Here is a 24111-nt window from a genome sequence, read left to right on the forward strand (position 1 = left end):
GTTAAATACTCTTTAAATTAAATTAACTAAATGGCCTTTGGGTTTTTTTAAAAAAAGTACAGCTATGCTAATGCCAGTGATTTATAGCGATCACTGGCAAGCTAGGGGTTAAATACTCTTTAAATTAAATTAACTAAATGGCCTTTGGGTTTTTTTAAAAAAAAGTACAGCTATGCTAATGCCAGTGATTTATAGCGATCACTGGCAAGCTAGGGGTTAAATACTCTTTAAATTAAATTAAATTAGCTAAATGGCTCTGAAAGGAGCCTTTGGGTTTTTAAAAAATGACAACAACAAAAATTAACCCCTAAAAAAATGCACAGACAGCAAAAATGTACAGCTATGCTAATGCCAGTGATTTATAGCGATCACTGGCAAGCTAGGGGTTAAATAGTTTTTAAATTAAATTAAATTAGCTAAATGGCTCTGAAAGGAGCCTTTGGGTTTTTAAAAAATTACAACAACAAAAATTAACCCCTAAAAAAATGCACAGACAGCAAAAAAGTACAGCTATGCTAATGCCAGTGATGTATAGCGATCACTGGCAAGCTAGGGGTTAAATACTATTTAAATTAAATTAAATTAGCTAAATGGCTCTGAAAGGAGCGTTTAGGTTTTTAAAAAATTACAACAACAAAAATTAACCCCTAAAAAATGCACAGACAGCAAAAAAGTACAGCTATGCTAATGCCAGTGATGTATAGCGATCACTGGCAAGCTAGGGGTTAAATAGTCTTTAAATTAAATTAAATTAGCTAAATGGCTCTGAAAGGAGCCTTTGAGTTTTTAAAAAAAAATACAACAACAAAAATTAACCCCTAAAAAAATGCACAGACAGCAAAAAAAAGTGCAGCTGTGCTACTGCCAGTGATTTATAGTGATCACTGGCAAGCTAGGGGTTAATGGCTCTGAAAAGAGCCTTTGGTTCTATATTTTTTAACAAATAAAAGAAATAAATCTCTCTCTGCTAAAATACAGGTCTCTCTCTTTCTCCAACAAAATGGCAAGTGAGGAGAGGGAGGGAGATCCACACTGATCAGAGTCAATATTTACAAATATTGACATGATCAGACAAATGGGGTATTTTATTATTATTATTTTTTTTTTCTAAGAAGGCTCAGATTGGGTGACCCTAGCTTGCCCCTATGGTGAGACAGGCTAGGGACACCCCCAGATGCCCCATGATGCACCGGGCATCGCCATTTTGGAAGCCTCATGGGGGAGGGGGGGGGGGGCGCTATATGTGGGGCTTTTTTATTTTATATTTTATTTTATTTTTCCCATTTTTTATTTTATTTATATACTAACTAAGTGCCTCGACCCACCGAGGCACTTAGCACACTAGCAGAGCATCGGAAGCGTGTCCGATCGCTTCCGATGCTCTGCTGCACTGCCGGGCTCCACGTGGAGCAAAACCGGAAGTGATCACTCAAGGGGGAGTGATCGCTCCGGTCCCGGCACTCCGTAACAGCACTGCAGGGATGCCCAGACATCGAGGCATCCCTGCAGTACTGTAATAGTGCCTGGAAGCGATCTTGATCGCTTCCAGCACTCACTTTAGCCGAGGACGTGCAGGGTACGTCGTCAGGCGTTAACTGCCTTTTTTTTTTCAGACGTACCCTGCACGTCCTCGGTCACTAAGGGGTTAATTTAATTTTTTGGCCATTTGTGTATTTTTGCTATAAGCTTGTCCGTTTATCTTTATTCTTTTTATTTTTTAGTATTTTAATATTTGTATTAACCAATATTTTAGGATCCGTATGAATTTTTGTTTTTGAAATTTTGTGTACAAATTATGATTGTGTGAGAGTATTATGTATTAATAATGTGCATTATTTAATTGTAAACATTAAAATCTATATTCATTTTATCCATCCTATTTATAAACAATTGGGACCATCCTATATCATAAAAGGCCAAGTGTGTTTGTCTGAAGCTGTCATGCGCAGTAGAGACTGCGCACGAGGACAAACACACCTGGCCTTCTGACTGTCTTGATGACTTCCCCCGGCGTCGCGTGTGGTGGAGTGGGCGTGGCCGACGGCGTGGGCGGGGCCCAGGTGTGGCATGGGCGTGAAATGGACATGGCTGGGCGGGGCCAGATGCTGTGTGTGTGGCTGTGCACTGTGAGTGATTCATAAGATAGAGAGCTCTAAAAAGAAGGGGATAGTGAGAGCAGAAGCGGGGGATAAAGAGATTGGGGAGAGTGAGCAAAAGAGATTGGGGAGAGTGAGCAAAAGAGATTGGGGAGAGTGAGCAAAAGAGATTGGGGAGATAGCACAAACGAGAGGGGGGAGATAGCACAAACGAGAGGGGGGAGATAGCACAAACGAGAGGGGGGAGATAGCACAAACGAGAGGGGGGAGATAGCACAAACGAGAGGGGGGAGATAGCACAAACGAGAGGGGGGAGATAGCACAAACGAGAGGGGGGAGATAGCACAAACGAGAGGGGGGAGATAGCACAAACGAGAGGGGGGAGATAGCACAAACGAGAGGGGGGAGATAGCACAAACGAGAGGGGGGAGATAGCACAAACGAGAGGGGGGAGATAGCACAAACGAGAGGGGGGAGATAGCACAAACGAGAGGGGGGAGATAGCACAAACGAGAGGGGGGGAGATAGCACAAACGAGAGGGGGGGAGATAGCACAAACGAGAGGGGGGAGATAGCACAAACGAGAGGGGGGAGATAGCACAAAAGAGAGGGGGGAGATAGCACAAAAGAGAGGGGGGAGATAGCACAAAAGAGAGGGGGGAGATAGCACAAAAGAGAGGGGGGAGATAGCACAAAAGAGAGGGGGGAGATAGCACAAAAGAGAGGGGGGAGATAGCACAAAAGAGAGGGGGGAGATAGCACAAAAGAGAGGGGGGAGATAGCACAAAAGAGAGGGGGGAGATAGCACAAAAGAGAGGGGGGAGATAGCACAAAAGAGAGGGGGGAGATAGCACAAAAGAGAGGGGGGAGATAGCACAAAAGAGAGGGGGGAGATAGCACAAAAGAGAGGGGGGAGATAGCACAAAAGAGAGGGGGGAGAGAGCACAAAAGAGAGGGGGGAGAGAGAACAAAAGAGAGGGGAAGAGAGAGAACAAAAGAGAGGGGAAGAGAGAGAACAAAAGAGAGGGGAAGAGAGAGAACAAAAGAGAGTGGAAGAGAGAGAACAAAAGAGAGTGGAAGAGAGAGAACAAAAGAGAGTGGAAGAGAGAGAACAAAAGAGAGGGGAAGAGAGAGAACAAAAGAGAGGGGAAGAGAGCACAAAAGAGAGGGGCGAAAGTGCAAAAGAGAGGGGGAGAGAGAGCACAAAAGAGAGGGGGAGAGAGAGCACAAAAGAGAGGGGGAGAGAGAGCACAAAAGAGAGGGGGAGAGAGAGCACAAAAGAGAGGGGGAGAGAGAGCACAAAAGAGAGGGGGAGAGAGAGCACAAAAGAGAGGGGGAGAGAGAGCACAAAAGAGAGGGGGAGAGAGAGCACAAAAGAGAGGGGGAGAGAGAGCACAAAAGAGAGGGGGAGAGAGAGCACAAAAGAGAGGGAGAGAGAGCACAAAAGAGAGGGGGAGAGAGAGCACAAAAGAGAGGGGGAGAGAGAGCACAAAAGAGAGGGGGAGAGAGAGCACAAAAGAGAGGGGGAGAGAGAGCACAAAAGAGAGGGGGAGAGAGAGCACAAAAGAGAGGGGGAGAGAGAGCACAAAAGAGAGGGGGAGAAAGCACAAAAGAGAGGGGGAGAAAGCACAAAAGAGAGGGGGAGAAAGCACAAAAACAGAATTTATGCTTACCTGATAAATTACTTTCTCCAACGGTGTGTCCGGTCCACGGCGTCATCCTTACATGTGGGATATTCTCTTCCCCAACAGGAAATGGCAAAGAGCCCAGCAAAGCTGGTCACATGATCCCTCCTAGGCTCCGCCTACCCCAGTCATTCGACCGACGTAAAGGAGGAATATGCATAGGAGAAATCATATGATACCGTGGTGACTGTAGTTAGAGAAAATAAATCATCAGACCTGATTAAAAAAACCAGGGCGGGCCGTGGACCGGACACACCGTTGGAGAAAGTAATTTATCAGGTAAGCATAAATTCTGTTTTCTCCAACATAGGTGTGTCCGGTCCACGGCGTCATCCTTACTTGTGGGAACCAATACCAAAGCTTTAGGACACGGATGATGGGAGGGAGCAAATCAGGTCACCTAGATGGAAGGCACCACGGCTTGCAAAACCTTTCTCCCAAAAATAGCCTCAGAAGAAGCAAAAGTATCAAATTTGTAAAATTTGGTAAAAGTGTGCAGTGAAGACCAAGTCGCTGCCTTACACATCTGATCAACAGAAGCCTCGTTCTTGAAGGCCCATGTGGAAGCCACAGCCCTAGTGGAGTGAGCTGTGATTCTTTCAGGAGGCTGCCGTCCGGCAGTCTCATAAGCCAGTCGGATAATGCTTTTAAGCCAAAAAGAAAGAGAGGTAGAAGTTGCCTTTTGACCTCTCCTTTTACCAGAATAAACAACAAACAAGGAAGATGTTTGTCTGAAATCTTTAGTGGCCTCTAAATAGAATTTTAGAGCACGGACCACGTCCAAATTGTGTAACAAACGTTCCTTCTTTGAAACTGGATTCGGACACAAAGAAGGTACAACTATCTCCTGGTTAATATTCTTGTTGGAAACAACTTTCGGAAGAAAACCAGGCTTAGTACGCAAAACCACCTTATCTGCATGGAACACCAGATAGGGCGGAGAACACTGCAGAGCAGATAACTCAGAAACTCTTCTAGCAGAAGAAATTGCAACCAAAAACAAAACTTTCCAAGATAATAACTTAATATCTACGGAATGTAAGGGTTCAAACGGAACCCCTTGAAGAACTGAAAGAACTAGATTAAGACTCCAGGGAGGAGTCAAAGGTCTGTAAACAGGCTTGATTCTAACCAGAGCCTGAACAAACGCTTGAACGTCTGGCACAGCTGCCAGCCTTTTGTGAAGTAAAACAGATAACGCAGAGATCTGTCCCTTCAGAGAACTTGCAGATAATCCTTTCTCCAAACCTTCTTGTAGAAAGGATAGAATCTTAGGAATTTTTATCTTGTTCCATGGGAATCCTTTAGATTCACACCAACAGATATATTTTTTCCATATCTTATGGTAAATTTTTCTAGTTACAGGCTTTCTAGCCTGAATCAGAGTATCTATTACAGAATCTGAAAACCCACGCTTTGATAAAATCAAGCGTTCAATCTCCAAGCAGTGAGGTAGCGTAGTATGTACGTACGTACGTAAAGCAGTGAGGTAGCGTAGTATGTACGTACGTACGTAAAGCAGTGAGGTAGCGTAGTATGTACGTACGTACGTAAAGCAGTGAGGTAGCGTAGTACGTACGTACAGCAGTGAGGTAGCGTAGTACGTACGTACAGCAGTGAGGTAGCGTAGTACGTACGTACAGCAGTGAGGTAGCGTAGTACGTACGTACGTACAGCAGTGAGTTGGAGTAGTACCTATGTCCTAAGCTATACAAGAGGGCGCTGTGTGCCTAAAAAATATAATATATAAAAATAATTGTAATAATTACTAGTTAACAAAATAACATATAAAAATAGAATGTGACCATACAATCACCCCCAAAATGGATGCAGGTCCCAATGGTGTATAGTGGGTAACTAAGAGTCTTAGTATAAAAGTCCCAATTGTAAAGTGAAGATCCGACGATCTGACTTATGCGATCAATATTCAGGCTGCTCTCTCCCTTCCTCCACTGTATGGTAGTAGATCTGTAAAAACTGCAAACACAAGAGAGGCGCACAAATGTGTGTATCCGTAGCGAACAACGAAGTATAACAGACACCAATCTTATACACAGACTACTCACAATATCCTCAAGCACACTTATGTGCTAGTAGTAGCGGGCTGGCTATCAGAGCTACACAGCTTGCTCCCTCCGGCACTCGCTCGCTCCCAATCTGAAAGAAAAAGAAGCGCCCAAATGTGTGTATCCGTGATGACCAGATACCCCCAACTCCACAATTCTTACACAGGGTACTCACAATTTGAAGAAGCACACTTATGTGCTAGTAGACGCAGGCTGGCTATCAGAGCTAACCAGCTAGCTCCCTCCGGTCTCAAAAGGCTCCTCCAACGGAGACCGGAGGGAGCTAGCTGGTTAGCTCTGATAGCCAGCCTGCGTCTACTAGCACATAAGTGTGCTTCTTCAAATTGTGAGTACCCTGTGTAAGAATTGTGGAGTTGGGGGTATCTGGTCATCACGGATACACACATTTGGGCGCTTCTTTTTCTTTCAGATTTGGAGCGAACGAGTGCCGGAGGGAGCAAGCTGGGTAGCTCTGATAGCCAGCCCGCTACTACTAGCACATAAGTGTGCTTGAGGATATTGTGAGTAGTCTGTGTATAAGATTGGTGTCTGTTATACTTCGTTGTTCGCTACGGATACACACATTTGTGCGCCTCTCTTGTGTTTGCAGTTTTTATAGTACCTATGTACAGCAGTGAGGTAGTGTAGTACTTACGTACGTACAGCAGTGAGGTAGCATAGTACGTACTTACAGCAGTAAGGTAGCGTAGGATGTACGTACAGCAGTGAGGTAGCGTAGGATGTACATACAGCAGTGAGGTAGTGTAGGATGTACATACAGCAGTGAGGTGGGTAACATTGAGGGAGTTGTAGTTGTTTTTACAGGTTAAAGAAGAGAAGGAAGTTCAATACTGATTACCCAGCAACATTACGTTTTTGTAGGCACAAACAGGTCAGAAATGAAGAAGATTTTTCTCACCTTTGCAGATGCTGCAATTTCTTTAAGTCCCTTATCGGCTGCCTCCTTTACAATGGGAGTGATAAGTCCTCGATCGGTAGCCACAGCAATAGAGATGTCAATGGAGTCTAATTGTCGAGGACCCTCGCTTTCCCATCTCACGTTTACATCCGGCATTTGCTAAGAAAAACAGGAAAGTGAACCATTAAAATAAATGTATCTATAAGTTTGCTTGATACAGAAAAAGTACACGTAACACATCATTGTGAAAACACCAACACAGAACTGAAACTGGGTCCAATTTCTAAAGTTACCAACCAAGAGAATTGTGACCAAAACAATTTACTAATTTAAAGGCAATGACCACAGATACAACAAAGGGTTGAAAAGAAAAAGGACATTATGTGACTCACAGGAGGTGCCAGGAAATGGTATGCTGATGATGGGTTAGTTTCTTGGGAATTTTGAGAATTACATCTGAAGAATAAGTGCTCTGGTGACTTTAGGACATAGTACCATAGATTGGTTTTGTAATGCAGCAGGTAAGTAATATACTAATAGCTTGATAATTCACTGATTGCTGGAGCTTACACATATGCAACGTTCAAAAGATTTATGAGGATCAGTTTGTGATGATGGATACATAGGGGCCTATATATCAAGCCGTCAACTATGCTGCATTCGCTGGCACCAATACACTCTCCTAACATCGCGGCCGCGGACCTGAATATGATCTCCATATTTATAAAAAAAGCCGGCAAAAATCTGCACACAAAATACGGGGCTATTCGGCTTTTAACCAACTTTATTTATACCCTGTCACTAAACACTGCCAATATACTAAAATGTTTAACCCCTATCCCGCCACTCCGGGACCCCACCGCCACTAAATAAATGTATTAACCCCTAAACCTCTGGCCTCCCACATCACTACCACTTACTAAACCTATTAACCCCTAAACCTGCCAGCCACCCACATCGCCATAAACTAAATTAAGCTATTAACCCCTAAACCTAACAACCCGCTAACTTTACATTAAAATTACCTCATCTCTATCTTATAATAAATTAAAACTTACCTGTAGAATTAAAATAAACTATATTAAACTATTAATTAACCTACCCTATTATACTAAAATTACATTAAACTATATTAACCCTTTCCTGCCAGGGTTAAAGTGTCTACATCGGAACAACTGTTCCGATGTAGACAAATTTAAATCATGTGATCATGCACACGATCATGAGATTTCAATTATTGGATCGGGTCTGGGGGGCGTCCCTATAACCCTAGGAACGCCCTCCAGACCGCGATCAAATCCAGGAAGCGCAGAAGGCTTCAGGACAGCCGTTGGCTATGACTTTCTATTCCGTCATAACGGCTCTAAAGCCCAGTGTAATTGTGACGGAATAGAACGGCAGAACGGCGTTAAAAGGTTAAAGTATTAATTAACTTACCCTAACTATTATACTAAAATTACATTAAACTACCAATTAAATTAACTATATTACATATTTAAAAACCTAACCCTACTCAAATTATTTACATCTAGAATTAAAAATTACTAAATTACAAAAAATAAACGCTAAGTAACAAAAAATAAAAAACACTAAGTTACAAAAAAAACCCCAAAACCACAGTATCAAAAATAAAAAAACAATTACACATAATCAAATAGCCCTATGAAAATAAAAAAAACATCCCCCTAATAAAAAAAACCCTAGCCTACAATAAACTACCAATGGCCCTTAAAAGGGCCTTTTGCGGGGCATTGCCCTAAAGAAATCAGCTCTTTTACCTGAAAAAATAAATACAAACAGCCCCCCCAAAACAGTAAAACCCAACCCCTCAAAATAAAAACCCTATCTAAAAAACCTAAGCTCCCCATTGCCCTGAAAAGGGCATTTGTGTGGGCATTGAGCTCTTTTACTGCCCAGACCCTACTCTAAAAATAAAACCCACCCAAAAAAACCTTAAATAAACCTAACCCTTTTTTCTTCATTCTCTTGGTATCTTTATTTGAAAAGCAAGAATGTAAGTTAAGATGCCAGCCCAATTTTGCTGAACAACCAATTCATCCACGAATAAACAAGCGCTGTCCAGCGTTCTAAACCAAAAATTGTCTGGCTCTTTACCTTAGATGCCTTCTTTTTCAAATAAAGATAGCAAGAGAAGGAAGAAAAATTGATAATAGGAGTAAATTAGAAAGTTGCTTAAAATTGCATGCTCTATCTGTATCATGAAAGAAACTATTTGGGTTCAGTGTCCCTTTAAGGTACGTCATCCAAGATGGCGTCCCTTACATTCCGATTGACTGATAGAATTCTATCAACCATTATGAATTAAAGGGGAAAAAATCATATTGGCTGTTGCAATCAGCCAATAGGATTGAGCTTTCATCCTATTGGCTGAACCAATCAGCCAATAGGATTGAGCTTGCATTCTATTGGCTGATTGGAATAGCCAATAGAATGCGAGCTCAATCCTATTGGCTGATTGCAACAGCCAATAGGATTTTTTACCCTTTAATTCCTATTGGCTGATAGAATTCTATCAGCCAATCGGAATGTAAGGGACACCATCTTGTATGACGTACCTTAAAGGGAAACTTAATTCTACGTTGACCATCGGAAGAAGAGGATGTTCCGCGCCGGATGTCTTGAAGATGGATCTGCTCCGCGCCAGATGGATGAAGACTTCTGCCGCTTGGATAAGGATGGATGTCCGGTCTTCGAAAACTGTGTGGATCATCGGGGGTTAGTGTTTATTGGGTGGGTTTTATTTTTATGTTAGGGACTTTGGGCAGTAAAAGAGCTAATTGCTCTTTTAAGGGCAATGCCCATACAAATGCCCTTTTCAGGGCAATGGGGAGCTTAGGTTTTTTAGAGAGAGTTTTTATTTAGGGGGGTTTGGTTGGTTGGGTGGTGGGTTTTAATGTTGGGGGGGTGTTTGTATTAATTTTTTTTACAGGTAAAAGAGCCTATTTCTTTGGGGCAATGCCCCGCAAAAGGCCCTTTTAAGGTTCATTGGTAGTTTATTGTAGGCTAGGTTTTTTTTTATTTGGGGGGGGGGGCTTTTTATTTTGATAGGGCTATTAGATTAGGTGTAATTCTTTTTTATTTTTGATACTGTGTTTTGTTTTTTTGTAACAGCGTTTATTTTTTTTGTAATTTAGTAATTTTTAATAGTATATAGTTACATAGTATATAGTTAATTTAATTGGTAGTTTAATGTAATTTTAGTATAATAGTTAGGGTAGGTTAATTAATAGTTTATTTTAATTCTAAAGGTAAGTTTTAATTTATTATAAGATAGGGATGAGGTAATTTTAATGTAAAGTTAGTGGGTTGTTAGGTTTAGGGGTTAATAGCTTAATTTAGTTTATGGCGATGTGGGGGGGCTGGCGGTTTAGGGGTTAATAGGTTTAGTTAATGGTAATGATGTGGGAGGCCAGGGGTTTAGGGGTTAATAATTTCATTATAGTTGTGGAGGGATAGGGGTCAATTAATTTTATTTAGCTTGCGGCAATGTTGGGGCGGCAGATTAGGGGTGTTTAGACTCAGGGCTTATGTTAGGGTGTTAGGTGTAAACGTAATTTGTTTTCTACCATAGAGATCAATGGGATATCTGGCAGCATCAAACATAAGCTTTCGCTGCTTTCAGACTTCAATTGATTCCTATGGCATCTGAGTCCTCCAGGGTGGCGGATTGAAAACCAGGTACGCTGGGCCGGAACAGTGGCGAGCGTACCCGTTAGAAATTTGTTAACTTGCAAAAGTTGTCAGATAGTGCTGAATTTGTATTCGGAACATCTGTAATGACGTAAGCATCGATCTGTGTCGGATTGAGACCGGCGGATCGTATGTTACGTCACAAATTTAAACTTTTGCTGGTCTGTAGGCTTTGATAACTAGGTCGAATCAAGCTCGCCTCAATTAGGCTGCGGAACTCCGGCGTATTTGCGGTTGATGGCTTGATAAATAGGCCTCATAGAATGTTTTAGAGGGAATAAGGAATAAGAAAGGTTGTATAATAAAATGCATGCGGATCCTGAGGTTTACGAGGAACAGCTTGTGATGATGAGCACACACAATGTGTAGGGGTAATACAGAATAAGAAAGGCTTTATAGTAAAATGCATTTTAGGGGGACTAAGGAAGGCTGTATAATAAAACACTTGATAAACCTGTGTATTATGAGGAGCACTGATGAATGGTGGACATGTAGGAGTTTATAAGAAGTGCTGATGAATGGTGGGCATGCAGGAGTTTATAAGAAGTGCTGATTAATGGTGAGCAAGCAGGAGTATATGAGGACCGCTGATGAATGGTGGGCATGCAGGAGTTGATTAGGAGCGCTGATGAATGGTGGACATGCAGAAGCTGATGAGGAGTACTAATGAATGGTGGGCATGCAGGAGTTCATGAGTGCTGATGAATGGTGGACATGAAGGAGTTGATGAGTGCAGATGAATGGTGGACATGCAGGAGTTTATAAGAAGTGATGATGAATGGTAGGCATGCAGGAGTTTAAATTAAGTGCTGATGAATAGTGGGGCATGCAGAAGTTTATAAAGAGTGCTGATGAATGGTAAGCAAGCAGGAGTATATGAGTATATAGTAGGTATGCAGGAGTTGAGGAGTGCTGATGAATGGTGGACATGCAGGAGTTGATGAGGAGTGCTGATGAATGGTGGACATGCAGGAGTTGATGAGGAGTGCTGATGAATGGTGGACATGCAGGAGTTGAGTGCTGATGAATGGTGGACATGCAGGAGTTGAGGAGCGCTGATGAATCGTGGCTATGCAGGAGATTATGAGGAGCGCTGATTAATGGTGGACATGTAGGAGTTTATGAGGAGCGTTGATGAATGGAGGACATGTAGGAGTTTATGAGGAGCGTTGATGAATGGAGGACATGTAGGAGTTTATGAGGAACACTGATGAATGGTGGACATGCAGGCGTTTATGAGAAGCTCAGATTCACAAAATGGATCTGCAAAGTAGCTCAAGGTTATTTTGTTTTCCAGGAACAGGTAAAATATTTAAATATTTAAATATTAATTATTTTATAATAAATATTCAGCCAGCTCTAAACAATTCAGCAGAGAACCTGCCTTCCCTGGAGCAGTCACATGGGATATCAAGCTCTGGATGTTAGAGCGACCAATCATCAAAAGCTATTAGGACACGTTATAGACATTCAGCAAGTGATCAAACCTATGATGCAACTGGTTATTTCTACAATGGATAAAGAACAAATTCAGATTTCTATACAAAATACAAATAAAAATTGCAATTGAGAAAACAACTAAAACCAAGACCCCTAGTGACAGATTGACTATCCAACCCTAAATCTACAGTTTACAAATCCTGGCAACATAGAAAAAGACAACTGTTTATGTTATATAACTAAAACATACACAGCTGTGTAAGAGGACACATTTTGCTTTCTCCCCAATATATATCACAGCATATGGGGCAATCCCAGGCCAGTCCGTCTGCGATACTGTAACAGAAGAGAGGGGACGCAATGCTGTTAACATTGTTTACACAGACTCATTGAGATGAACAAAAGACCAAATCAACTGGAACTCCCCAAAGATTAGATTTTAGAAATTAAAACAAAGGCAGAAGGAACACATTGTTTCCTCTAGACTGTGAAATGCCCGATGTCAGTAAAATTATTTTTCCTTTTGACTACACATGGAAAGTGTCCATATATATCTGCACAGAGCAGCCACTTGTTAACCATTACCAGGACAGGGGAAAAGGGGGTTTAATTTACAGATTTTCCTCTTTCTTGACTCACTCCTATAGTAGCAGTAACCAAATAAACATGCTTGTTATGATATTTGAATAGAAAATGTATCATATAAAATATATCCGTTCCTCTTGTTCTTCAGTCTTATGTGGTGAACTTTGAGAATGTAGGAGACAGGAAAACTACAGCAGGTATCATTAAATATATTTTCTTCACTTACACTATTTATTTTAAACCATCCAGTGGTGTAATATATTAAAAAAACAAAACAAAATAACTTCACATAAAAGTAGGTTGCTAGGTTATTTAACTATCATAATCAAAGCAGGTAATAAGTAATATTACATTCTGAACATTTGTGTACTCACGTGTTTAATGCCGTTAGAGACACAGCCAGATGATAAGAAGCCTGAACAAGAATGTCACCAAGGTAACGAACAACATAAATTCCTTGCGCTCAAACTACAGACAACAGATCTCCCAGTATTTTTGTAAACACTCTCAGAGCTGTAGCCAGACCAAAAGGGAGGGCCACAAACTGATCATGCATGTTGCAAAAAGCAAATCTCAGGAACTTTTCATGATCCCTGTGGATACGGATATGCAAATAACATAATTTATGTAAGAACTTACCTGATAAATTAATTTCTTTCATATTAGCAAGAGTCCATGAGCTAGTGACGTATGGGATATACATTCCTACCAGGAGGGGCAAAGTTTCCCAAACCTCAAAATGCCTATAAATACACCCCTCACCACACCCACAAATCAGTTTAACGAATAGCCAAGAAGTGGGGTGATAAGAAAAAAGTGCGAAAAAACAAGGAATTGGAATAATTGTGCTTTATACAAAAAAATCATAACCACCACAAAAAAGGGTGGGCCTCATGGACTCTTGCTAATATGAAAGAAATGAATTTATCAGGTAAGTTCTTACATAAATTATGTTTTCTTTCATGTAATTAGCAAGAGTCCATGAGCAAGTGACGTATGGGATAATGACTACCCAAGATGTGGATCTTTCCACGCAAGAGTCACTAGAGAGGGAGGGATAAAATAAAGACAGCCAATTCCTGCTGAAAATAATCCACACCCAAAATAAAGTTTAAATGAAAACATAAGCAGAAGATTCAAACTGAAACAGCTGCTATGTACTTTTCTACCAAAAACTGCTTCAGAAGAAGAAAACACATCAAAATGGTAGAATCTAGAAAAAGTATGCAAAGAAGACCAAGTTGCTGCTTTGAAAATTTGATCAACCGAAGCATCATTCCTAAACGCCCAGGAAGTAGAAACTGACCTAGTAGAATGAGCTGTAATCCTCTGAGGCGGAGTTTTACTCGACTCAACATAGGCATGATGAATTAAAGATTTCAACCAAGATGCCAAAGAAATGGCAGAAGATTTCTGGCCTTTTCTAGAACCGGAAAAGATGACAAATAGACTAGAAGTCTTTCGGAAAGTCTTAGAAGCTTCAACATAATATTTCAAAGCTCTAACAACATCCAAAGAATGCAATGATTTCTCCTTAGAATTCTTAGGATTAGGGCATAATGAAGGAACTACTATTTCTCTACTAATGTTGTTGGAATTCACAACCTTAGGTAAAAATTCAAAAGAAGTTCGCAACACTGCCTTATCCTGATGAAAAATCAGAAAAGGAGACTCACAAGAAAGAGCAGACAATTCAGAGACTCTTCTGGCAGAAGAGATGGCCAAAAGGAACAAAACTTTCCAAGAAAGTAATTTAATGTCCAATGAATGCATAGGTTCAAACGGAGGAGCTTGAAGAGCCCCCAGAACCAAATTCAAACTCCAAGGAGGAGAAATTGACTTAATGACAGGTTTAATACGAACCAAGGCTTGTACAAAACAATGAATATCAGGAAGATTAGCAATCTTTCTGTGAAAAAGAACAGAAAGAGCAGAGATTTGACCTTTCAAGGAACTTGCGGACAAACCTTTATCTAAACCATCCTGAAGAAACTGTAAAATTCTCGGAATTCTAAAAGAATGCCAGGAAAAATTGATGAGAAAGACACCAAGAAATATAAGTCTTCCAGACTCTATAATATATCTCTCTAGATACAGAATTACGAGCCTGTAACATAGTATTAATCACAGAGTCAGAGAAACTTCTTTGACCAAGAATCAAGCGTTCAATCTCCATACCTTTAAATTTAAGGATTTGAGATCCTGATGGAAAAAAGGTCCTTGCGACAGAAGGTCTGGTCTTAACGGAAGAGTCCACGGTTGGCAAGAGGCCGATCCGGACAAGATCCGCATACCAAAACCTGTGAGGCCATGCTGGAGCTACAGCAGAACAAACGAGCATTCCTTCAGAATCTTGGAGATTACTCTTGGAAGAAGAACTAGAGGCGGAAAGATATAGGCAGGATGATACTCCCAAGGAAGTGATAATGCATCCACTGCCTCCGCCTGAGGATCCCGGGATCTGGACAGATACCTGGGAAGTTTCTTGTTTATATGAGAAGCCATCAGATCTATTTCTGGAAGTTCCCACATTTGAACAATCTGAAGAAGATACCTCTGGGTGAAGAGACCATTCGCCCGGATGCAACGTTTGGCGACTGAGATAATCCGCTTTCCCAATTGTCTATTCCTGGAATATGAACCGCAGAGATTAGACAGGAGCTGGATTCCGCCCCAAACCAGAATTCGAGATACTTCTTTCATAGCCAGAGGACTGTGAGTCCCTCCTTGATGATTGATGTATGCCACAGTTGTGACATTGTCTGTCTGAAAACAAATGAACGATTCTCTCTTTAGAAGAGGCCAAGACTGAAGAGCTCTGAAAATTGCACGGAGTTCCAAAATATTGATCGGTAATCTCACCTCCTGAGATTCCCAAACCCCTTGTGCTGTCAGAGACCCCACAACAGCTCCCCAACCTGTAAGACTTGCATCTGTTGAAATTACAGTCCAGGTCGGAAGAACAAAAGAAGCCCCTGAACTAAACGATGGTGATCTGTCCACCACGTCAGAGAGTGTCGTACAATCGGTTTTAAAGATATTACTTGAGATATCTTTGTGTAATCCCTGCACCACTGGTTCAGCATACAGAGCTGAAGAGGCCGCATGTGAAAACGAGCAAAGGGGATCGCGTCCGATGCCGCAGTCATAAGATCTAGAATTTCCATGCATAAGGCTACCGAAGGGAAAGATTGTGACTGAAGGTTTCGACAAGCTGATATCAACTTTAGATGTCTCATGTCTATCAAAGATAGAGTCATGGATACTGAATCTATCTGAAAACCTAAAAAGGTTACCTAAGTCTGAGGAATCAATGAACTTTTTGGTAAATTGATCCTCCAACCATGATGTTGAAGAAACAACACAAGTCGATTTGAATGAGATTCTGCTAAATATGAAGACTGAGCAAGTACCAAGATATCGTCCAAATAAGGAAATACCACAATACCCTGTTTCTCTGATTACAGACAGAGGGCACCGAGAACCTTCGTTAAAAATTCTTGGAGCTGTAGCTAGGCCAAACGGCAGAGCCACAAACTGGTAATGCTTATCTAGGAAAGAGAATCTCAGAAACTGATAGTGATCTGGATGAATCGGACTATGCAGATATGCATCCTGTAAAACTATAGTAGACATATAATGCCCTTGTTGAACAAAAGGCAGGATAGTCCTTACAGTTACCATTTTGAATGTTGGTATCCTTACAATAACGATTCAATATTTTTAGATCCAGAACTGGTCTGAAGGAATTTTCCTTCTTTGGTACAATGAAGAGATTTGAATAAAAACCCCAGTCCCTGTTCCAGAACTGGAACTAGCAAAATTACTCCAGTCAACCTCTAGATCTGAAACACATTTCAGAAATGCTTGAGGCCTTCGCTGGTTTTACTGGGACACGGGAAAGAAAAAATCTCTTTGCAGGAGGCCTTATCTTGAAGCAATTCTGTACCCTTCTGAAACAATGTTCTGAAATCCAAAGATTGTGAACGAATTGATCCAAATTTCTTAAGAAAAAACGTAATCTGCCCCCTACCAGTCTTAGCTGGAATTGAGGGCCGCACCTTCATGTGTACTTAGGAGCTGGCTTTGATTTTCTAAAAGTGGCTTGGATTTATTCCAGACTGAGATGGTTTCCAAACTGATACCGCTCCTGAGGATGAAGGATCAGGTTTTTGTTCCTTGTTATGTGACAAAAGGAATGAAAACAATCATTACCCTGGAAAGAAAGGGAAAGCAGAGTAGACTTGAAGACATAACAGCATTCCAAGTCTTAAGCCATAAAGCTCTTCTAGCTAAAATAGCTAGAGACAACAACTCTAATGAAATCAAAGATGGCATTACAAATAAAATTTATTAGCATGTAGAAGAATAAAAATGCTATGAGAATTATGATCTGTTACTTGTTGCGCTAAAGCTTCTAACCAAAAGATGAAGCTGCAGCAACATCCGCTAAAGATTAGCAGGTCTAAGAAGATTACCTGAACACAAGTAAGCTTTTCTTAGAAAGGGATTCAATTTTCCTATCTAAAGGATCCTTAAGGAAGTACCATCTGCCGTAGGAATAGTACGCTTAACAAGAGTAAGACAGCCCCATCAACTTTAGGGATTTAAGTCCCAAAACTCTAATCTGTCAGATGGCACAGGATATAATTGCTTAAAACGTTTAGAAGGAGTAAATGAATTACCCAAAATATTCCATTCCCTGGGAAATTACTTCAGAAATAGCACTAGGGGACAGGAAAAAACTTCTGGAATAACTACAGGAGATTTAAAAACCTTATCTAAAACGTTTAGATTTAGTATCAAGAGGACCAGAATCCTCAATTTCTAATGCAATTAGGACTTCTTTAAGTAAAGAACGAATAAATTTCATTTAAATAAATATGAAGATTTATCAGTATCAACCTCTGAGACAGAATCCTCTGAACCAGAAGAACCATTATCAGAATCAGAATGATGATGTTCATTTAAAAATTCATCTGAAAAATGAGAAGTTTTAAAAGACTTTTTACATTTACTAGAAGGAGGAATAACAGACATAGCCTTCTTTATGGATTTAAAAACAAAATCTCTTATGTTATCAGGAACACTCTGAGTATTAGATGTTGACAGAACAGCAACAGGTAATGTAACAGTACTTAAAGGAAATATTAGCTGCATAAACAGTTTGTCATGACAAAACATACAAACAACAGCTGGAGGAACAGATACCATAAGTTTACAGTAGATACACTTAGCTTTGGTAGCTCCAGCCCCAGGCAGGGATATTCCAGAGGTATCTTCTGACTCAGCTTCAACGTGGGACATCTTGCAATATGTAATAGAAAAAACCTACATATTAAAGCAAAATTGGATCAAATTCCTTAAATTGACAGTTTCAGGAATGGGAAAAAAATGCCAGAGAATAAGCTTCTAGCAACCAGAAGCAAAAAATCAATGAGACTTAAATAATGTGGAGACAAAAGTGACGCCCATATTTTTTCTCGCAGCCAAAAAAGGACCGCCCACATTATTTGGCGCCTAATGCTTTTGGCGCCAAAAGATGACGCCCACATCCGGAACGCGCAACACTTATTGCGCAAAAGAACGTCAAAAATGACGCACCTTCAGCGACACGTATGACGCCGGAAACAGAAAATAATTTTTGCGCCAAAAAAGTCTGCGCCAAGAATGACGTAATAAAATGAAGCATTTTCACCCCCTGCGAGCCTAACAGCCCACAGTGAAAAGTCAAATTTTAAGGTAAGAAAGAAAATGAATTTATTCATATGCATTATCCCAAATATGAAACTGACTGTCTGAAATAAGGGAATGTTGAACATCCTGAGTCAAGGCAAATAAATGTTTGAATACATATATTTTAGAACTTTATATAAAAAGTGCCCAACCAAGCTTAGAGTGTCACAGAAAATAAGACTTACTTACCCCAGGACACTCATCTACATGTAGTAGAAAGCCAAACCAGTACTGAAACGAAATCAGTAAGAGGAAATTGGTATATATAAGAGTATAACGTCTATCTGAAAAGGGAGGTAAGAGATTGAATCTCTACGACCGATAACAGAGAACATATGAAAAAGACCCCTTAGAAGGAGATCATCTGCATTCAATAGGCAATACCTCCTCACATCCCTCTGACTATTCTCTGCACGCTGAGAGGAGAAAACCGGGCTCCAACCTGCTGCGGAGCGCATATCAACGTAGAATCTAGCACAAACTTACTTCACACACCTCCATAGGAGGCCAAAGTTTTGTAAAACTGATTTGTGGGTGTGGTGAGGGGTGTATTTATAGGCATTTTGAGGTTTGGGTAAACTTTGCCCCTCCTGGTTAGTAATTATATCCCATACGTCACTACTCATGGACTCTTGCTAATTACATGAAAGAAAAGCATCTTTTAATATCTATCGTAGATATAAACTGACCCTCTAGCACTAAAGCAAGTGTAAGTTGTCTCCAGTCTTGAAAGTATGAACTTTTGATATACAAAATAGTCCAAAAGGTCCCCATTTACTACGGTAGTTTTATATATGATTTTAAATAAATCCCCTGGTTTAATTCTGAAGTTGGAACTGGAGTAAATCACATTAATATCCAGATCACACAAACCAAGAAAGCTTGGGGCCTTTAAAGGATCTTGAGGCACTTTAAGACAGAAAGAATCTTCCTTTAGGAGGCCTTGAATGAAAGCTTAATTCACTACCCTTGGGAAATAAATTTGCAGTATTGCCTCTCGATAGAGACTCAAAATGCCCACGCCACCAGAGGCTGATCTGTATGGGGGCCGCACCTTCATATGGTCTTGGGAGCTGGGGTAGACTTCTTGGACTGTTTGTTTTTTAACCAAGAACATTAGACTCCTAGAAGGATTTGGAGTAGCCAGAACCATGGGGCAGAGAAGAAATCTTTCTGAAACTTAGATTGCCAAAAAAAACATGCAGCTCTAGGCTCAACCCTTAGGATTTCTTATCCTGGGGCAGAAAATCTCCCTTAGAAACCATATCTCCCTTATAAACATATCCAGATCAGCTGACCAAAACTTAAGCCACAAAACTCGCCTAGCTAAAAAAGATAATCAGCATTCTTAGCATTAAAGCAAATCATTTTCCACTGCTGCATCACAGAATAAAGTAATATGCTATTCTCAGGTGATTTAAGATGATCATAAATCTCATCCAGAATGGAAAAACAAGTTCAGAGATTATGCACACCAAACAGCAGGGGCAGCGTGATACAGGCTACACTAACTGCAGTAGCCCCCAAAATATTTCTTTAATTATTCAGATAGAGAAGACAATTTAAAAAAAGTTTCCAATTTACTTCTATATCAAATTTGCTTTGTTCTCATATTAATTGTTGAATGAGATACCTAGGTAGGGTAGCGTGCTTGTGCCTGAAGCACTACATGACAGGAAATAATGCTGCCATCTAGTGGTCCTGCTAATGTATAACATTGTTGCAAAACTGCTGTCATATAGTGCTGCACACTTCTGAGCTTACATCCTTGCAGTTCAACAAAGGATAACAAGAAAACTAAGAACATTTGATAACAGAAGTAGGAAAGTTGTTTAAAATTGTGTGCTCTATCTGAATCATGAAGAGAAAAAAAAATGTGTTTTTATGTCCCTTTAAGTGCTATCTAAAGAATCCTTAAAGGAGGAACTATCCTCCAAAGGAATAGTTGTACACCTGGGCAAAAGTGGAAATAGCTGCAGTCTACCTTAGGAATAGTTCCTGAAATCTCTGCATTAACAGAAGGTAGAGGAAAACATAGATTTAGATTTGGTAGATGGAAAAACAGTAATAACCGTATTCTTACCATTTTTAGAGATACTATCAGAACTGAATCATGTCCAGGAAAAGAAGAAGACTGCTTTTGGAGCTGCCTTAAAAAAACATCAGTCCTCTTAAGAGGTTGCAATGACTATAGACAGAACAATCCTCTAAAGCAATTAAAATTATGAGCTAGATAACCTGAATGCACTAAAAGTAAATTTTATTTTTTAAAGTACCCAAAAGTTGCTATTTAAACTGCTAGTACGGTGTAAAACTAAATGTTCTCAGACGATGTGAAGCATCTTCATTCTAATAGCTGGTGGGACTATGAAAGTGCAGGCACTTAACTCACAGCACCTGCAAACACTGTGCTTACCTCAGTTGTACAAATTACTACATGTAAACGTGCATATCCTAGGTGGTGCGAGAGTGATGCCAAGGATCAAAATCAATATAACAGCATATTCTCAACCCAGGGCATTGGTGGGACAAGTCCACATTATACCTGGCTAGGGTTGTGGATCCACAATGAGCAGCTCACTGTAGACCAGGGATTGGTGGACAAGTGCGCATTTCACCTGGGAGGCCTGTGACATTCTCACGGAAAAAAATACATTTTACTGCCTGTAAATAACTCCATGTCTGTTCCTCTGACGGTTACAGATCAGTTAGAGGATTCTTTTTCCAAGATGAGTAGATTTTGCACTTCATTTTCACCTCACTCCTCATCAAGGAGGCAAAATAAAATGCCAAAAGATCACAGGAAGTGGGAGGGGATTTAAAGCTCTGATTTTTGGGTGTCTTTTGCCTCCTCCTAGTGATAAGTAGGGGGAATAATCCCACATGTGATGGTTTGTGGACTCTCACCATCTGATGAATGAAAAATGACAATTTCTGCATTTATAACCCCAAGGAATATAGATGCGGTCCATACAGCATGCTAGCCTCAAAACATATCCAGCAAGATGTTCAAAAACTATTATCTACTACGCAAAGTTTTAACTCTCTTAGCAATATAAGCAGTTGCCTTTATTAGCTTCAGCATGAGTACACTACTTCAGCCTGTTAAAAAAACATAAGAAACAAAAAAAACGCAAGATAAATATTACTAGCGGAGTTCAGTCGGTAAAATGTACACAGACCAGAATGTTTTTTCTAGGCTGGATAGTCAGTATGATCACTATCAGGATTTAAGAATAGAAGCCAATAGCCAATGAAATATTGCACACTGGAAGGGGCCAGAAGGACAAGGGAAACATAAGCAGCCCAGGAGGGTACCTAGCATAGCCTTCTTGTCACTTGTTAGTAAGCCAGTTTTCTTTTTGTTCTTGGTGACAGCAGAAGTAGAATATACACATTTAAGTGATAGGGGTCAGTGCAGAATTAATTTGCTTTTTCAAGGGGATTTACAAAAATTTGAAGACTTGGCTGGTTAATTGCAAATGAGTTTTTAATTCTGGTAAATGTAAGGAAGTATTTGGAAGTAAAATAGAGATTAGGTGCACTAATGATATCAAGCTAAAATGCTATTTTCGGATTGATGAATTACGAAGAAAAGATATAAAACTTGATCTGGGGTATTTAAAGTGGACAGTCAAGTCCAAAAAAAAAAACTTTAATGTTTTAAATAGGGCATTGCAATTTTAAAAAACTTAACAATTTACTTTTATCACCAATTTTGCTTTTGTTCTCTTAGTATTCTTATATTGAAAGATAAAACTAGGAGGTTCATATGCTAATTTCTTAGACCTTGAAGACTGCCTCTAATCTGAATACATTTTGACCACTAGAGGGCATAAGTTCACATGTTTCATATAGATAACATTGAGCTCATGCACGTAAAGTGACCTAGGAGGTGAGCACTGATTGGCTAAACTGCATGTCTGTCAAAAGAACTGAAATAAGGGGGGCAGTCAGCAGAAGCTTAGGATACAAGATAATTACAGAGGTAAAACGTGTATTATTAGTAACTGTGTTGGTTATTGCAAAACTGGGGAATGGGTAATAACAGAATTTATGCTTACCTGATAAATTACTTTCTCCAACGGTGTGTCCGGTCCACGGCGTCATCCTTACTTGTGGGGAAATATCTCTTCCCCAACAGGAAATGGCAAAGAGTCCCCAGCAAAGCTGGCCATATAGTCCCTCCTAGGCCTCCGCCCACACCCAGTCAGTTTCGATCCGACGACAGGAGGAAAAAATAGGAGAAACCATATGGTGTCGTGGTGACTGTAGTTAGAGAAAATAATTCATTGGACCTGATTAAAAAAAAAACCAGGGCGGGCCCGTGGACCGGACACACCGTTTGGAGAGAAAGTAATTTATCAGGTAAGCATAAATTCTGTTTTCTCCAACATTGGTGTGTCCGTTCCACGTCGTCATCCTTACTTGTGGTAACCAAATACCAAAGCTTTAGGACGACACGGATGAAGGGGAGGGGAGCAAATCAGGTCACCTAAACGGAAGGCACCACGGGCTTGCAAAACCTTTCTCCCAAAAATAGCCTCCGAACAAACAAAAGTATCAAATTTGTAAAATTTGGCAAAAGTGTGCAGTGAAGACCAAGTCGCTGCCTTACATATCTGATCAACAGAAGCCTCGTTCTTGAAGGCCCATGTGGAAGCTACAGCCCTAGTGGAGTGAGCTGTGATTCTTTCAGGAGGCTGCCATCCGCAGTCTCATAAGCCAATCGGATGATGCTTTTAAGCCAAAAAGAAAGAGAGGGTAGAAGTTGCTTTTTTGACCTCTCCTTTACCAGAATAGACGACAAACAGAGGAAGAAGTTTGTCTGAAGTCTTTCGTAGCTTCTAAGTAGAATTTTAGAGCACGGGACTACATCTAAATTGTGTAGCAAACGTTCCTTCTTTGAAACTGGATTCGGACACAAAAGAAGGTACAACTATCTCCTGATTAATATTTTTGTTGGAAACAACCTTTGGTAGAAAACCAGGCTTAGTACGCAAAACAACCTTATCTGAATGGAACACCAGATAGGGTGGAGTACATTTGTAGAGCAGATAACTCAGAAACTCTTCTAGCAGAAGAAATAGCAACCAAAAACAAAAGCTTTCCAAGATAACAACTTAATATCTACGGAATGTAAAGGTTCAAACGGAACCCATTGAAGAACTGAAAGAACTAGATTTAACTCCAGGGAGGAGTCAAAGGTCTGTAAACAGGGCTTGATCCGAACCAAAGCCTGAACAAATGCTTGAACATCTGGCACAACTGCCAGTCGTTTGTTGCAGTAGGACAGATAAAGCAGAAATCTGTCCCTTTAGAGAACTTGCAGATAATCCTTTATCCAAACCTTCTTGTAGAAAGGAAAGAATCCTAGGAATCTTTATCTTATTCCATGGGAATCCCTTGGATTCACACCAGCAGATATATCTTTTCCATATTTTATGGTAAATCTTTCTAGTTACGGGTTTTCTGGCTTGAACCAGAGTATCTATCACGGAATCTGAAAACCCACGCTTTGATAGAATCAAGCGTTTAATCTCCAAGCCGTCAGCTGGAGGGAGACCAGATTTGGATGTTCGAATGGACCCTGAACAAGAAGGTCCTGTCTCAAAGGTAGCTTCCATGGTGGAACCGATGACATATTCACCAGGTCTGCATACCAAGTCCTAGCGTGGCCACGGCAGGAGCTATCAAGATCACCGAGGCCCTCTCCTGTTTGATCCTGGCTACCAGCCTGGGAATGAGAGGAAACGGTGGAAACACATAAGCTAGGTTGAAGGTCCAAGGCGCTACCTAGTGCGTCCACTAGAGTCGCCTTGGGTTCCCTGGATCTGGACCCGTAGCAAGGAACCTTGAAGTTCTGACGGGAC

At 40.6% G+C, this 24111-nt stretch overlaps 1 protein-coding gene across 1 annotated transcript in view; it reads right to left on the minus strand.

The window, feature by feature from the left end:
- PDHX (pyruvate dehydrogenase complex component X) overlaps positions 1-24111 on the minus strand; it is a 419248-nt gene that overhangs the window by 18490 nt on the left and 376647 nt on the right. Inside the window, exon 9 of the mRNA XM_053720527.1 lies at positions 6767-6925. Coding sequence (XP_053576502.1) covers positions 6767-6925 — 159 coding nt within the window. The remainder of the gene's footprint in view (positions 1-6766; positions 6926-24111) is intronic.

The sequence above is a fragment of the Bombina bombina genome, chromosome 7 (assembly GCF_027579735.1).
Source record: "Bombina bombina isolate aBomBom1 chromosome 7, aBomBom1.pri, whole genome shotgun sequence".
Classification (NCBI taxonomy): Eukaryota; Metazoa; Chordata; class Amphibia; order Anura; family Bombinatoridae; genus Bombina; species Bombina bombina.